General features: G+C 44.1%; 1 protein-coding gene across 8 annotated transcripts in view; it reads right to left on the bottom strand.

The window, feature by feature from the left end:
* Positions 1-17560, bottom strand: part of VPS53 (VPS53 subunit of GARP complex) — a 138010-nt gene that overhangs the window by 36624 nt on the left and 83826 nt on the right. For all 8 annotated transcript variants that reach the window (XR_007473479.1, XR_007473478.1, XR_007473475.1 and 5 more), the window contains 3 exons: positions 14467-14614; positions 11009-11091; positions 9960-10038 (listed from right to left, as the gene is read on the bottom strand). Coding sequence is in view for 2 of the 8 variants with exons in the window: in XM_004267078.3 (XP_004267126.1) it covers positions 9960-10038; positions 11009-11091; positions 14467-14614 (310 nt within the window). In the remaining 6 variants the exon portion in view is untranslated. The remainder of the gene's footprint in view (positions 1-9959; positions 10039-11008; positions 11092-14466; positions 14615-17560) is intronic.

Here is a 17560-nt window from a genome sequence, read left to right as displayed (position 1 = left end):
AGGAAAGGATCAAGAGGACAATGCCAGAGCCTGTAGGACCCCACACTTGGCCTGAGGGAGAGGTTGTGAGGCCCGGGGCGTCGCCAGCGCCCGTGGTTTCTGCCACCTGGGGAGGAGTGTGTGGCTGCACCTCACAGGGAGGGTCAGGGAGATGCTCATTCTTCCTGGCGAGAACCCACAGGAGCAGAGAATTCTGACCCATCCACTGATCAGAGGACAGGGCTCCACACTAGTTTACTATGGAACTTGTGTTTCTCCACGGCTGTGTAAAACTTACAAAGGGGTCTCCTAAGAAACTGATTTTCCTTAAGTGAGAATTCAACTTCCCAAGTACTCATCCTGCTCATGGGAGTAGACCTGAACAGAGCACGGATTCAGACATGTGGAGTCTGGGAACACTGCAGGTAATCAGTCTAGTGCTACAGTTTAGGCTGCTGGGCCACTGGCCCCAGGCATGCACACACGCACACGCGCACACTCTCACGTCTGTCGGGGCTACTTTTACTCATAGAACAAGCGTGTGCTATGTTTCTAGGCACCTTCCCCATGTACAGCACTGAACCAAGAACTGTGGAGGGAATAAAAAAGAGGAGGGAGCATCTATCGAGCACCTACTGTGCACCAAGCACGATGATTGACATTTTCCTGTGAACCTACTGCTTATGATTATGCAGCGAAGAAGGTATTCTTACTCCTGCTTTATAGATGATAAGACAGCCTTGCGGACAATAAGGGGCTGGTCTAATGAAGCATAACTGGTAAGTCCGAATGGTTGAGATCTAGATATTGGTCTGACTAACTCCAAAATCCATGTTCTTTCCACTTTACCACGTTGCTTTCCAAAAGAAGTGTTACCACCTGAAATGAACTTGAAATTCGCTGAGGGATCTGGGATCTACGTACAGAACGAGCTTGTCCACAGCAGATGATGTAGTGGTGGTGATGGTGGTGCAGAGGGGGAGGAAAGGATGACTCTCCTCACCTCTTTGATCAGGGATACACATTCCTTAACTCCAGGAGGAAAACCAAGAAGACCCAGGATAGAAAGTGGAGCAAAAAAGGCTCTAAGAAGATATATAGATATAGGGACTTCCCTGGTGGTCCAGTGGGTAAGACTGCATGCTCCCAATGCAGGGGGCCCGGGTTTGATCCCTGATAGGGGAACTAGACCCCACATGCATGCCGCAACTAAGAGTTCGCATGCCGCAACAAAGATCCCACGTGCCACAACTAAGACCCGGAGCAGCCAAAATAACAAAATAAATAAATATTAAAAGAAGATGACATAGGTGTAGATTTTTTCTCCCATTCACTGCTGGGCCAATGGGAAGGTGAATTTGTATAACTTTTCTTTTTTTTTTAAAATAAATTTATCTATTTTTATTTATTTTATTTTTGGCTGCATTAGGTCTTCCTTGCTGCACGCGGGCTTTCTCTGGTTGAGGCGAGGGGGGGCTACTTTTCGTTGCAGTGCGCGGCCTTCCCATTGCGGTGGCTTCTCTTTGTTTCGGAGCACAGGCTGTAGGCACACGGGCTTCAGTAGTTGTGGCACACGGGCTCAGCAGTTGTGGCACGGGGGCTCAGTAGTTGTGGCTCACGGGCTCTAGAGTGCACAGTACTCTAGAGCACAGTAGTTGTGGTGCACAGGCTTAGTTGCTCCGCAGCAGGTGGGATCTTCCCAGACCAGGGCTCAAACCCGTGTCCCCTGCATTGGCAGACGGATTCTTAACTGCTGCACCACCACGGAAGTCCCCGTATAACCTTTCTTTTTTTTTTTTTTTTTTTTGCGGTACGCGGGCCTCTCACTGCTGTGGCCTCTCCCGTTGCAGAGCACAGGCTCCGGACGCACAGCCTCAGCGGCCATGGCTCACGGGCCTAGCCGCTCCGTGGCATGTGGGACCCTCCTGGACCGGGGCACGAACCCATGTCCCCGGCATCGGCAGGCGGACTCTCAACCACTGCGCCACCAGGGGAGCCCCCCGTATAACCTTTCTTAAAGGCAAATTTAAAATATCTATCAAAAAATCTTAGCATTTTACATAGCTTTAGATCTCTGCAATTTCCTTTACGGCAGTTAATCTGAAGTTAATAATTATGAGGCTCAGAAAACATACACACACACGAACTTGTCCACTGTCATACTGTTTATAAATGTGAAAAATTGGAAATAGCCAAAAATCCATCAAAAGTGAAATGATCACTTACATTTCAAGGGCAACAGATGATAGTACTTAGGATGAAGGAATCTGGAGTCACCAGTCATGAGTTCTAATACTGTCTGTGCAACTTGCTAAGTGAGTGACTTGGGCAAGTGACCAAACTCTCTGTGCCTCAGTTTTCTCAGACATAGAATTGGGATGATGATAATGTGTATAATCTATACAGTTACTGAAAGACAGCACAGCGAATGCTCATAACATAGTACCTGGCATGTATTAATTCCATGGTAAATGTTAACTATTGTTATGATTTTAACAGTAAATACTCTGTACTGTGGAATACTATGCAATCACTAAAAATATCATAGCTCTAGATCAAATGACACAGAAAACTATTAAAACCTGCTAAATGAGAAAAACAGGTTACATAGTAACTAAAGTATAAACTTATTTAATTTAAAAGTATATGCATAGAAAGAATGAAATATGTCTATTAATCAGAATTACGGGTGATTTAAATTTTCTTCTTCTCTTTTTTTTTTTTTTTTTTTGCGGTACGTGGGCCTCTCACTGTTGTGGCCTCTCCCATTGCGGAGCACAGGCTCCAGACGCGCAGGCTCAGTGGCCATGGCTCACGGGTCCAGCCGCTCTGCGGCATGTGGGATCTCCCCAGACCGGGGCACAAACCCGTGTCCCCTGCATCGGCAGGCGGACTCTCAACCACTGCGCCACCAGGGAAGCCCAAATTTCTTCTTTTTAAAAATCTGTAATTTTCTGTAATGAAGGTAATTTGTTTTGGTCATAATGAAAAAAAAATCTCTTTTACGAAGAAAGAAAGATGTGCTTTGATTATAGGTGGTACATGAAATTGAGGATTTCTTAACCATGGAGCTCTGTGGGCCTCCTGAAACAGATCTACATTTTAATGACAGAGGGAAATGAGAACAGATTTGAGGACTGTTCTAGCTATTTCGAAATGTCTTTGGGGGATAGTAAGGCGGCCTCCTAAATTAGTACATGTTCATGATCTTGAAACCTAATAGAAATTACATGCCAGACTGTAAGGAAATTTAATTTGGGTTTTTTTTTTTTCCTTAAAACTACCATTAATGGGCAAAAAGCTAAGTTTGTTTGATTTTGGACAGAGACTTAGATTCTTTAAATCTAGTGATGTGAGTAGCCCTAGGGAAAAGGACAGAGTGAGGAGAGCACCACAGGACCTTTTAAGGAAGCCACAGATTTTTTTTTTTTTAATGCTACTTGTTAAAAAAAAAAATCCTACAAAAGGCCATAAGCAGACATACTAATTCCTAAGAATTCACAGAATTTACATTTAAAAGACAAAACTCTTCACATTTCCACCGAAGCACTCCAAACAACTTCCTTTTCAAGAATCAGGAGACTTGGTTTTATTTTTGGCTTCGCTGTTATAAACCTATATGGCTTTTTTTATGAAAAAGAAAACCAAGCAACACACCCCCCAGAATGACAATTCATTAGTTTTAGGGAGAAACGTGCAGAGCAGACTGCACTACTTGGGTTGGCTGCTCAACCCGATTTCTCCCCTGCAGGAAAGTCAGTGTCAGACTGAGAAATGCTGAAGACCAATATCTAACAGGATGCTTGTAAGTGCTTGAAGAGCTCATAGTCAAAGTGAGCGTGAATGCACACTCGTGTGAACCCAGCAGTACCGGGCACACACTGTCATCATTTCCGCGCTTTTAGACAAGTTGCTTACGCTCATTTTTGCCTCAGTTTCCACGTGTGCCAAAAACACTAACTCTTACTCTGTAAGTGCGGTGTGGTACAATCCTGCACAGAGGGGAGACCTGAGCCCGGGCTCTGCCACATGTTATCTAAGAGATCTGACAAGCGACCTAACTTCTCTGAGTTTCAGTTCCCTTATCTGTGAAAGAGAGAAGGAACTAACACAGGTACCTTACATATTTGTCAGAATTAAACGAGATAATGCCTTTGGGTGCTGATTCCTGGTAAGCGCTCGGTAGATAACAACTTACTATCATCTCACAGAGCTCATCTAAGAGAATAATGCAATATGGGAGGGGAAAGTGGTCTGAAAGGTAATTTTGACATAACTTATCATCAACTGTACTGTAATCTCTAGGTTACAGTTTCAGAGAAACCACTAAACTCTCCTCATATTCCCCTCCCTCCATGTGGGCCTGGCCTGTTTAAAGACATTCCTGTGGATTTTCTACCAAACTTTGCCCCTCTGTGTTCTCCTCTCCTTTTCCAGCAGCAGGGCTCTTGCCCACAGCTGGGAAGCTAATAGCTAGATGTGGGCATTTCCTATTTCTGACTTTTCTTCAATCAGCTCCAGGATGCTACTTGTTGAAGAAAGAAGCCCTGCTATTAAGTACCATCCAGGAGCATCACATCATCCTCAACAGCACCTGGATGCGCCTGGAGGCTTCCAGGAGTCTACAATCCTGCCGTTTCCAATAAAGATGCCCAAGTTTCCTAACCTATGTCTACCAGCTCTACCCAGCTAAATCTGTTCAGGAGAGTTACTACCTATGTCTTACTTTGTCACCATTCTTTGGTCAAATGGGTGTCTACAAACTTTTGTTCTTCCTGTCTTTTTTACTTTCAAAGTCATTCACGGAGTACTACAGTTAAACAAGAACTGTGCTGTGCTGTGCTGTGGAGATCAAAAAATGAGTAAGACACAGCCCATGAGTTGTTCAAAGCTTAACGGGGGTGGGACACAGATATAAAAATAATTGTACAACAAAGTAGAGAGTTAGTATAGGTGCCGTGGTGTCTTGAGGGAGGAAAACACTCTGGATGAGACAAAAAATGGTGACATTGGAAAAGACTCAAAATAGCCAAAACAATCTTGAAAAAGAACAAAATTGGAAGATGCATACTTCCTGATTTTAAAGCTTACTACAAATCTATAATAATCAGAACAGTGTGGTACTGGCATGAGGAAAGACATACAGATCAATGGAATAGAATTGAGAGTCCAGAAATAAACCCATGTACTTATGGTCAACTGATTTTTGACAAGAGTCTCAAGACCACCCAATGGGTAAAGAATAAATAGTCTTTTCAACAAATGGTACCGGGACAGTTGGACATCTACATGCAAAGGAATGAAACTGAATCCTTACTTCACACCATATACAAAAATTAACTCAAAATGGATTGAAGGCCTAAATGTAAGAGCTAAAACTATAAAATGCTTAGAAGAAAATATAGGTGTAAATCTTCATAATTTTGGATTAGGTAATGGTATCATAGGTGTAACACCAAAAGCACAAGCACCAGAAGAAAAAATACAAAAACTGAACTTCATCAAAATTTAAAACTTTAGTGCTTCAATGCACATGATCAAGAAAGTAAAAAGACAACACATGGAAAAGGAGAAAATATCTGCAATTCATGTATCTGACAAGGAGTCTAGTATCCAGACTATAAAAAGAACTTTCACAACTCAACAATAGAAAGACAACCCAATTTTAAAATGGGCCAAGGAGTTGAACTGACATTTTTTCAAAGAAGATATACAGATGTCCAATAAGCACATGAGAAGCTGCTCAACGTGTTAGTCATCAGGGAACTGCAAATACAAGTTGAAACCACAATGAGATACCACTTCACACCCACTAGAATGGCTATAATTTTTCTTTTAAAGTGTTGATGAGTGTTGATATAGAAAAATGAGAACCTTCACTCATTGCTGGTAGGAATGTAAAATGGTGCAGCTGCTGTGGAAAACAGTTTGGCAGCTCCTCAAACGTTACACGTAGAGCTACCAGATGACCCAGCAGTTCTACTCCTAGGTATGTATACAAGAGAATTGAAAACATATTCACACAGAAACATGTACATGAATATTCATAGCATTACTCATAAGAGTTAAAAAGTGGACTCAATCCAAATGTCCATTGACTGATCATGAATAAACCAAATGTGGTTTAACCATATACAAGGGAGTATTATTCAGCCATAGAAAGGAGTGAAGTACTGATACGTGCTACCCCATAGATGAACATTGAAAACATTAGGCTAAGTGGAGAAATCCGGTCACAAAAGGCCACATAGTGTTTGATTCTATTTATGTGAAATGTCCACAATAGGCAAATCCCTAGAGACAGAAAGTAGATTAGTGACCGTCAGGGAAATGGGGAGTGACTGCTAACGAGTATGGGGTTTCTTTTTCACGTGATGAAGATGTCCTGGAATTAGACGGTGGTAGTGGTTCCACCGAATTATACATTTTAAAAGGATGAATTTTATTGTTTGTGAATTATACCTCAATTTTCTAAAAGCAGGCAGACATTTGAACTGGATTTTAAAGGGTGAGCTAATTGGGCAGACAAGGGTGGAAAGAGAATTCTAAGCAGAAAGAACAGAATGAGAAAAGGTGTGGAAGCCACAAAAAAAGTAATGCATTCAGAGAAAGAAAAGTGGCTCGGAGGCTGGAGTATAGTTATACACACAGGAGTGGCAGAACCAACAAGGTAGTGAAGGGACAAATCATAAAAGCCCAGTATGCTAACCAAGGAGATCATGGGGTGCCTTCAATGAGAAGGAGGTCTCCTCGCAGGAGGATGACATAACTCAGTTTCTTGGCTCAATCCATCTTGCCAAAGAAGCCTCCTTCCCTCAACTCAGAATCATCTGACGACACCGCTCCACTTTGGCGAGCCCAATGCTCATTTTCTCACCATTTATAAAATAGTTATTTACAGCATCAATTATTCTAAGTTTTTGCCCCACCAGAATATAAGCTCCTCAAGGGCAGCCCTGTTTCCAGCCTTGACTACGTAGGTGCAAGCACACCCAGAGTGCTCTGTGGAATTCCAAAGATGTGTAAGGAGACTGGCAATGCTGACAAGTGCTGAGCTCTCCTAGCTTTATAAACCTGTGTTCATGTTGCCACTCAGCTCAGAATGCCCTCTTAATCACAAATCTCTTCAAAACGTTGCCATCCTTGGTGGTCTGTTTCAAACGCTACTTCCTTAAGAAGGCTTTCTTTGCTTCCCCACCTGGATGTGAACTCTCCTCTTTTTTCGTCTGTTTGTTTTGCTTTGTCTTGGCCACGCTGCACGGGCGTGTGAGCGCAACATGTGGGATCTTAGTTGCCCAACCAGGGATCGAACCCTGCAGTGGAAGCTCGGAGTCCTAACCACCGGACTGCCAGGGAAGTCCTGAACTCTCCTCCTTTGAGAAGGGTGTAGTCTGTACTTCTGGTACTGATTTCCTCATACCTTAACCCCCCTCATCTCACACATCTCTTACCCCACACTTTCTGGAATCTAAGCACCTTGGAATAAGGTCCACATCTTTCCCAGCCTTGGGACTCCCAGCACCGTGCTGGGTAGTCTGAAATGAACTGTTCAACTAGCAGCAAAAATGATGGAATCACAGACAGGAATAAGCATTATCACAAAACAAAAGTTTTAAAAAATCCTAGAAGAAACTACACAGAACAGAAGGCAGGCACAAATAACAGAGGGTATTTGTTTAATCGGTTTGTGACCACTTGGCTTGTTTATATCTGGTCATTTTCATCACATGGATTTCATTTTGCTAGAACTCCAGAAGACTCAGACAAAGAGTAACGGCCTCCCAGCTGCTGCCTTCCCACATCTGTGGTTTTCCTATGATGTAAACAAAAGATTCTGGAGGTATGGTCTCTGTTAGTGTTTGCTGGTGTGGGTATGGTGGAGAGATGGGTGGTGGGGGCAGTTTGAGGGAAATCCACCTAATGAACTGACAGTTCATATAAGCAACACCTGGAGTGTTAAACCCCCTACAACTGTTATTTTACTGAAAAAGAAAAATCCACTCTTCCTTTGGTAAATGTAAAAATTCTTTCGCCAGCTGCATTCCAATCGAAAGTGTGTGGCAGTGCAGGAGAGATGGCAGCCGGAACAGATCATGTTCAGGATGTAGGGAGTGTTCCCCAGCAGCGAGGGGATAATCAGAACCCACAAAACCAATCTTCAGAGTCACGTTCCTTTCAGAAAATCAGTGAGTCTCCCTTTGCCTGCTTGGAGTATTCTGCTTGTAAACACTTGGATGCTGGAAATACACATCCATATCTGATTGGTGAAAGGAAGGGCCTTTTGAATGGAAACTCTGTGACATCAGCTACTCAGGACTCCCCACTGAGCGCCATAAAACTCCAAAGCTTAAGTTTTGGTCTTAGCCCTAGTTTTGTTAAATATTTACAATCTACTACAAAACCAAATTCACAGCAAATGTGTGTTTACACAACCTTGTGACACGGCCACTCCTGACAAGAGGGAAAGAGGACTAACGTTTATTGGCACCAGACCAGTCACTCTCCCCAGAAGGCAGATCCTGGCATTTCACATACTGATGAGGTAACTTGGGCCCAGAGAGGTTGTTACTTGCTTAACACGCCCAAAGGAAAAATGAGGAGAGTTAAGTCTGTCTGATTCTGAAGCCAGTGTTCTACTCTGCTACTGGTCAGTATGCCCCAGAGAAGTTCTTTCTCTAGAATTTGTAAGAATGTTCCAAGAGTCTACGACTCTAGAATAGGCATTGGCAAAATTTTTCTGTAAAGGGCCAGACTGTTTATATCTTAGGCTTTGCGAGTCATCTAGTCTCAGTTGCAACTACTTAATTCTGCCGTTGTAGCGCAAAAGCAGCCATAGATAATATATAAATGAATGAGCGTGGCTGTGTTCCAATAAAACTTTCTCTGGCAGCAGACCAGATTTGGCTCACTGGCTGTAGTCTGCCGACCCCTGCTCTAGAAGGTTCAAAGAGTGGGCAACTTCGTGTTATTTGGCTTAGAAATCAATGAAGAATTGCCTATTTCCAACCTAATTAATCAACAAGTATGAGTCTTCTCTATTCTATGTGGTCCATGAACTTAAGGAATTGATTTTCTTTTAGGAAGAAAAGACACAGGCACGTAAAAGCCAAAGAGCAACATGAAGCTGCACGTGATAAGCGCCAAAGGAGGGGCCTGCGGACTGAGGGCTGGCTGACGGGCCACCACGATATTAGAAAACCAGGGTCCGCAACCTGATCAAATGATCCTGCACCGGCACGAGAGCGCAGAGAGAGTCGGAAAAACTTCTCAGTGGGCAGGAATGAAAATGAGTCTGAAGTGACTGCCGCCACATGAAGGGTTTTCGGCACGTGTCAGATGCTGATCAAAGGCAACCTCACGGACTTCCCTGGTGGAGCAGTGGTTAAGAATCCACCTGCCGATGCAGGGACACAGGTTCGAGCCCTGGTCGAGGAAGATCCCACATGCTGCGGAACAACTAAGCCCGTGAGCTACAACTACTGAGCCTGTGATCTAGAGCCCGTGAGCCACAACTACTGAGCCCCTGAGCCACAACTACTGAGCCCTTGTGCCACAACTACTGAAGCCCGTGCGCCTAGAGCCCGTGCTCCGCGACAAGAGAAGCCACTGCAATGAGAAGCCTGTGCACTGCAACGAAGAGTAACCCCCGTTCGCCGCAACTAGAGAAAGCCCGCGCACAGCAATGAAGGCCCAACGCAGCCAAAAATAAATAAATAAATAAAAACGATTTAAAAAAAAAAAGCAAACTCTCCTTCAAACTTCGGAAACACACCTGCTCCCCGTCTCATTCTCAAAGGACAGGCAATTGACTTCAGGTGCAAGGTCAATTGAGTGCTTTAGCAAACTCCTGGAGGGCTCCGTTCTCCTCCCAACTGGTGCTTTAAGCACTGAAGAGCCTGCAGGAGCTACAGGCAGGGCAGGGAGAAACCACCTGGGGTCACTCTTGGACATTCAGGAAGAAGCACTTCCTAAAAGCTTACCTTGCTCATGGCTGTCAGGGCGGGGTCACAGGCAGCATCGAGATCCTGAACCAACAGCTGAATGCTGCTGGAGATGACACTGCAAATCAAACACACTACTGTGGGCACAGCTTACAAAAGTGAACTGTGAACGAACGACTGACCGACACAGCCCCTTCCAAATGTTTCAGGCACCTGTGTAAAACTTAGATGCACCATTTCCTCAGAAAAACTTGAGTTTCATTTCAGAAAGGAATGAATGACAAGGAGGAGTGTTTTGGCTCCGCCCTCCTTCTTGCTGTGTGTCCTGGTCTCACTCGGATGTGTTCCTACTCAGTCAGGACACCAGATTCCACGGCTCGTCTCCCCAGTTGCTACACCCAGAATTCCTCTTTGCTACCTCCTCCAAAAGGACCCGTTTACCCAAAATGTTTAAATCAGATCTTGCGGGGGTGGGGGGGAAGTTGAGAGAAAATGACCTAAGAAGAGAATTTGGACTTTTCCTCAGTAAGTGGCTGATGTGAAAGCAGAAGCTTGGCTTTCCCAAATCTCATTTAACGACCAGGACAAAATCCTGCCAGGTAGCACCAGGGCAATAACTGTTTCAAGAAGGCTTTACAGGCTGAACTCCTTGGACAGACACTCTTCCACCCCAAATACACTTGCCCTCCCCCGCCCCCCAGTGGCTAAAATCAGGCTGCTCACCCTTTATACCCTTGAAACACTGGAGGTGGGGCTGGCTCTCTGTAGATTTAGCGGGTCACATAGGAGGCCCTGGACCTGACCTTCCTGCAGGGATGGCCAAGGGGGGATTTCTTTTCTCTTGTTATTCTAGATAGTGCAACAGTAAAGCCCCCATAAGCTAAAAATGATTGTATTTGAGGAGGTGGGATGGGGGGCAGCTGCACCAACTTCTAAGGCTCCTTGGTGGCTGGTGGAGAAAATAATCCTGATCCAACAGAAGGCTCTGGAAACTTCTCAGGTTCTGTAGTAACCTACGCTGATGGCCTGAGACACGCTGCTCCGTGCAGGGGGAAAGGCAGGCCTCGAGCAGGCGCGCGAGTACATACGTGCTGAATGTGTCCATTTCTCCAGTCAGATTGATTCGTTCAGTCAGACTTATGTCGACCTTCTCCTTGAGTTTCTCTTCCAGCTGTTAGAGAGTAACAGAGAGAACGACATACTTAATGCTTATCGGAAGGAGCAACGTAACGATACTTAACATTGACTGAGTGTGAGGATTCCGGTATAATTCCAGGCACTTTCCGTGTATGGACTCATTTAATTTTCACTGCCCTGTAAGGAAGATTCTGTTATGATCCTTCTTTGATATTTGAGAAGATGGAGGCATGCCCTACCCAGGACAGTGAGTGGTAGGGCTGGGAATCAAACTTCCTCCAGAGCCTGTGCCCTTTGGCCCTGCACTGTACTTGGTTCTCATGACACACTGACAATTTAAACAGATCCCCATTTTTAGAATACCCCCTGCCTCGTGAACTGCTGGCTTACCCACCAACACTGGAAGCCTCCAGTGGTGGGTCGCAATAAAATCAGGTAAAGTATTCCCTGAGCGCTGGGCTGGGCCACCCACCGCGTTAAGGTGTTGAGGGATACCAAAATAAACAAAAGAAACACAGTTTCTGCCGGCATCATCCTACAGCCAAGCGGGGAGAAACGCTGGCCACGCTCCAGCAGCCTCGAAGAAAAATACAACTGACCGGGAATTGTAAATACCTCAAAACATCCCGGGAATTGCTTCACCGAGCATCCCCAAACCTATTTATTACAGAAACTCTAAGAATAAAGAATGTTTTGTCTTAGATTTAAAAGTGACTCCTAGGAATGGGTAAATTAATGTACCTTTTGGGAAGGGAACTTATTTAAAAGGCAAACATTTAAATATACACACTCTTTTGGCCAGCGATTTCGCATCTAGAAAGATATTTCAACGAGTAGTGAGAACAAGGTACGGAGATGCGCACGTGTTCTTTGCAGCATTCATGAATTAAACCAATATTTACTGAAAGTCTATTCTAAATAGAGTGCCAGGCTCTGTCATAGCATAAGGGAGTTAGCTGGTGAAAAAAACAGATAAGATCCTCTTCTCATAAAGCTCACATTCTGCTGTCGTTTATATTAGTGAAAAACTGGAAACAATCTACACGTTTATAAGGGATTGAGGAGAAAAATTACGGCGCAGGCTCTCAAGGCTTCAACTCTCTAGCGGCCTTTCCCTGTTAACACTGAAAATAAAATCCAAACTTCTAACTATGATTTGGGTCCTGTCTAGCTTCAGGGCCCGCATCTTGCTTTCCCCCTTGTCCGCCTGGCTTCAGTTATACAGACCTCTTAAGGTTCTGGAAGACACCGGGTCTTTTCCCCCTCAGGGCCTTCACACGTCCTACTTCCTCTCTCCGAAGCACTCTCTGCTCCCCCGTCCTAGCCAGCTCCTTTGCTTTGCCACCCCCCACCACCACTGCCCATCCCTTCCAAGCTCCTTACTTGGCAGTCTCCTTCCCACCCCTCAGGTCTCTGCTTCAATATCACCTCCTCCAGGAGGCCCTCCTTGACTACTCTACCTCAGTAGGCAACTCCCTAACTAGCACTGCAACATCTGTTTCCTTCCCAGCACTTAGAACAAAATTGAGGTTACATCTTGTCTTACTTATTTATTATCTGGCTCCTTTATTAGTTCTAAGTTCCATGACAGTAAGAAATTTGTCTACTCTGTTCACCTCTGTGAATTAATACCAAATACAATGCCTGGTACATAATCAGTGCTTCATTAAGATCTCTTGAAGGAGGGAATGGCACACCCCATGCAGGTGTTAAGCGTAAAAGTGTTACAATTAATGAACCGATATTGACACATTATTGGCATTGTTTTCTAAGTATTATTTTTCAATTCTTCATTGCTTGGATTCTCAAGTCTCTTTGGTTTCTCCCTCCATTTCTTTTTGCAACCCGCCCCCCAAACCCCTGTCATTTTTTCTTAAGGAAACTAGGTTGTTTGCCCGTAGATTTTCTCATAGTTTGATCTCATTGATTGTATCCACAAGGTACTAATTAGCATGCTCCTCTATCCCTTGTATTTCCTGTAAATTGTAGCTTGATGTAAAAGCTTGATCAGATTCAGATTTTTCTTTTTTTAAAGAAAACTCCTTCATGGGAATCCCCTGGCGGTCCAGTGGTTAGGACTCGGCGCTTTCACTGCCATGGCCGGGGTTCCATCCATGGTCGGGGAATGAAGATCCCACAAGTCACACAGCACCAACCAAAAAAAAAAAAAAAAAAAAAAAAAAGAATGAAAAAGAAAAAGATAGAAAGAGAGTAAAAAAAAAAAGAAAACTCCTTCATGATAGTGCTGTGTACTTCCATCAGGAGAAAACATGTTTGGTTGTCTCTCTTTTTGTAATGTCAGCAGCCATTGATGGTCAATGCCCAGATCTATTATTCCATTAAGAGGTATAAAAGAATGATATTTGAATTCAATATCTTTTCTTCTTCATTTATGAACTGAAAATCTGCTATAAAAATATACTTCCCATTGTCTGTGATTTGGTTATCCTGAGGTACAAGTCAGATAGGAAAGGCAGGATAAGAACTTTTCCTTTATTTACCAGTATTCAATTCATACCAGTGGTTTCTTAGTATCTTCCAAGGTGATAAGTGAATTTTAAAAATCATTATAACCAAATGGATTTAAACATATTTGATGTTTACAATCGACTGTAGCTAACATTCTCACTGATACTTGTATGTCTCATCTTTGACCAGTAGAGTTCATTCAGGCTGACTCCTATAATTAGTTTCCTAACGCTGCCGTAGCAAATTACTACAAACTTGGTGGCTTAAAATGGAAATGTATTCTCTCACAGAAGTCCAAAGGGAAGGGTTGGCAGGGTTGGAAATGTGGAAAGGAACTTCTAATCCCACATCTAAGGCTGAACAGAAAATTCTTCTGGTCTTCCTTCTGCTAATGGGAGCTCCAGCAGAGACATTACCCTTTCCTGCTTCCCAGTTCCTGAACGTCAGCATGCAGACAATGGTTATTTGTTTCTGCAGATTGAGAATATGCTCCATACATTTCAGGAGACACATAAAAGCCCAAAGGATTTTCAATGAGCCTGGTAACACTCCTGAGAATGGAATCACTGGTTGTGACTCATCACCACTAAGGCTGGGGCCTACCACCACTACGATTGTAACTGCTTTTAGCACGTGGGAGACAGGGCTACTGACCTATTTTCAAGAGGGCACGTCATGCTCTTTGAGTAGCTTACACAGCTCTGGGGAGGAGACCAGTCACACTTTCTTGCCCAGTCTCCTTTTAACAAGGTCCTTCTGCAAGGGGGCTGCCTGGGCCGTCCCCTGGCTGGAACTCGAGTTTTCCCCTGTGGGAGACCAGCTGTTCTGCCCAAGGTTGTGTGTGGCCTCGTTGGGGCCCATATTCTTACCCACTGAGCTAAGTGGCCCAGGCGGCTCAGGAAAAGGAGGAGGTGGCGCAAGGGCAGCCCGGGCGGCTCACCTGCTGGGTGGTGGCCAAGCAGTACTCTGCAGTGCTCAGGATGCTGCAGATGAGGCAGAGCTCCTCCAGGGTGAACTTGGCCACTTCTGAGCCCTCCTTTTCCTTGAGGAGGCTGCTGATGGTCAACCCACCGCCGCTGCTTGTGGTTCTGAGGAAAAGGCATAGGGACCAGTCAGGCCAGGACTCCTCATTTGCTTCCTGACCCGGAAACTGCACGTTGTAAGACAAAGAAACAGGGGAAGGAGAGGCTGGACGTGGCCCAAACAAATCCACACACAATGAGGCCCTTTCCGAGTGACCTGACCTTGACTGTCATTTGTTTAAATACTCTGACCATCAGAAATAGGAAGCGACGATCCCAACAGTGAGCCAGCCATCCGTCATGTTAACTACAATGACTCTGCTCTGCTGAGCGGCCTCTCTGCTTAGCGTGGCATTTCCTGATCTGTACAGCTCATTCAGAGTCATGTGTGGTGCAAAAGCTGGTTCCCCAACTGTTTCTCTCAGTTAAGAAAATTCTGCATGGGAGCTTGTCTTCGTGCTTGTGGAGGGGTTCAGAAGTGAATGTTAAGACATGGTTCCTGGCCAAAGGCCTGACTGCCTCAAGAAACAAAAAAGCACGTCATCTCTTCCTACTGATCTAATCATGTGATCACAAAAAATAAAAAAGCAGTTTTTAAAATAACTTCCTGCAGTTATAAATAAAATTTCAACTGTGAGAGTCTATTTTTTAAGAAGACAGAAATCAATGATATTTACCTTAAAAATAAGAGAAATTTTTCCTTTAAAACACACACACACACACACACACACACACACACACACACACACACACACACACACACACACACACACACCTAAACTTCCCAGTCTTAGGTAATCAAAGATTTGAAAACATCTTAATTTCTAGTACTTATAAGGGTATGAGGACACTGGCTGTCTCTTCCACTACGGGTTAGGAGCTTTAAATTGTACAACTTTTTTGGAGGTATTTTTCAGGAGCTTAAAAAAACGTTCAGACTCTTTGACCCAGTAGTTCTACGTCTGTTCAAGGATGCTCTTCTGAATGTTATTTAAAATACCAAAATACTGAACCCAACATAAATGGTCAATTAAGAGAATGATCAATAAGAAATCTCAGAAGTTAGCTGAGGGCCTTCAGTATGTGGGAACATCATAGCATCATTAAAAGTGTCTTGATGGGGCTTCCCTGGTGGCGCAGTGGTTAAGAACCCGCCTGCCAATGCAGGATACACAGGTTCGAGCCCTGATCCGGGAAGATCCCACATGCCGCGGAGCAACTAAGCCCGTGCGCCACAACTACTGAGCCTGTGCTCTAGAGCCCGTGAGCCACAAATACTGAAGCCCATGCGCCTAGAGCCGGTGCGTCGCAACAAGAGAAGCCACCGCAATGAGAAGCCCGCGCACCACGATGAAGAGCAGCCCCCGCTTGCTGCAACTAGAGAAAAGCCCGCACACAGCAACAAAGACCCAATGCAGCCATACATACATACATACATAAAAAGAAAAAATCTGGAAAAAAAAAGTGTCTTGAATATTTTTACTGTGCTGACTGTTCTCTGCTCTTCTCTTCCCTTTTCACCGCTTGGGAGACTGACCTCTACAGACTTTTCACCCAGGCTCCCCAGCCCCCTGGGCTCCTGTTGGTTTCAGCCATCAGCAGAGGCTGTAGGAAGTCAGAGAGGTTGAGGAGAGAGAAGTCAGAGTAACAACTAGCCTTCCTGCTCCCTCTGCTTCAGTGTGGTCCTGGCAGTGGCCCCTATGACTACAGTTTCTGTTAGGCAGCCCTTTGTCCACAGCCCTAGCTGTCACGTGAGTTTTAAAGTAGTAACAATTACCCACTAGAGTTTGGATGCTTCAGAATCCTCCCTTGGTTCCTTTCACCTGCCCCCATTTCTGTGAACAGTGGCTTTAGTAATAATATCCCAGCTGAGTACCATTTGTTTCCTGCTGTGACACTGACTAATACACATGGCAAAATGCTCACATCATGACAAAGCAGGGTATAAAACTATAAGCACTATAGTCCAGTCCTGTTAAACAAATAAACAGAAGCATTCAGTCACACACATTACACATATAAAGAAAGAATAGAAAAATGTATACTGAAAAGTTAAACCTGTTTTCACTGGGTGGTGATTTTTATCTTCATCTTTGTGCTTTTCTGTGTTTTACAAACTATAACAAACTTGCAGTATTTTGAAAATCAGGATAAAAGTTATCAAAAATTTAAAAATAATGTTTATCATATTCAAAGAAATTCTCATGTGTAAAACATGTCTGTTACTTCAAATCTCTTGTAGAGCGAAGGGATTTTATTTTTCTTTCCTCCCAATTATGTAAAACTCCTATATATGACACATTTCAGTGACAGTGACAGAAACTAAATTCCAAACTGTTGAATTTAGCTATGGGAGTGATTTATAATTACTGGATTCTGAAGCATTGCTTCAGATCATATTCTATTACAATAGAAATTGCTATATAACCAAAATATCTCTAAAACTCTAGTCGAACAATCCATTTATTTCAAGTAATAAGCTATATAACAATATTTTAATGCCCCAGAATAACAGAGTGAAGTCGCCATAATTAGGAGCTATGCTATGCAACCACCTTTCCCCAAATCCTACCACATCTTTAAACATTAGACTCAACCCAGGAGAGCAAGATACACACACCAGAAGAGAGACTTTGGCCTGAATGAAACTGCCCTTGCTGTTCAAAAGTCATTGCTACCACCACCCCACTTCTTTTGCCAAGTACCTATCACTGAATCCATGTAAACTAAGCACGTCTATAATGGGACTGACTCCCCTGAGTCCACCGTGGCAGGATCTGACCTATGCTAGTGGCCAGCGTGGCAGTACTGATTTCCTCTGGCGGTCCTGATCAGCTGTGGAATCCCATTTGAGAGGAAACAGTCTCAGACCCTTGGGAACTCCATAAGGGTGTTTTCCTCCCTGATACTCTTGGCAGTTTAGCGAACAGCTTCAGGGCGGATTTCCTTAAAGATTTCCATACTTAGGTATATTCAGAATCTCACTTCTCCGGTCAGACCAGGAAGAACAGG

Source organism: Orcinus orca, chromosome 19 (assembly GCF_937001465.1).
Source record: "Orcinus orca chromosome 19, mOrcOrc1.1, whole genome shotgun sequence".
In the NCBI taxonomy this organism is placed as follows: Eukaryota; Metazoa; Chordata; class Mammalia; order Artiodactyla; family Delphinidae; genus Orcinus; species Orcinus orca.
The sequence above is the reverse complement of the archived record's forward strand: the minus strand, read 5'-3'. Positions and strand labels throughout refer to the sequence as shown.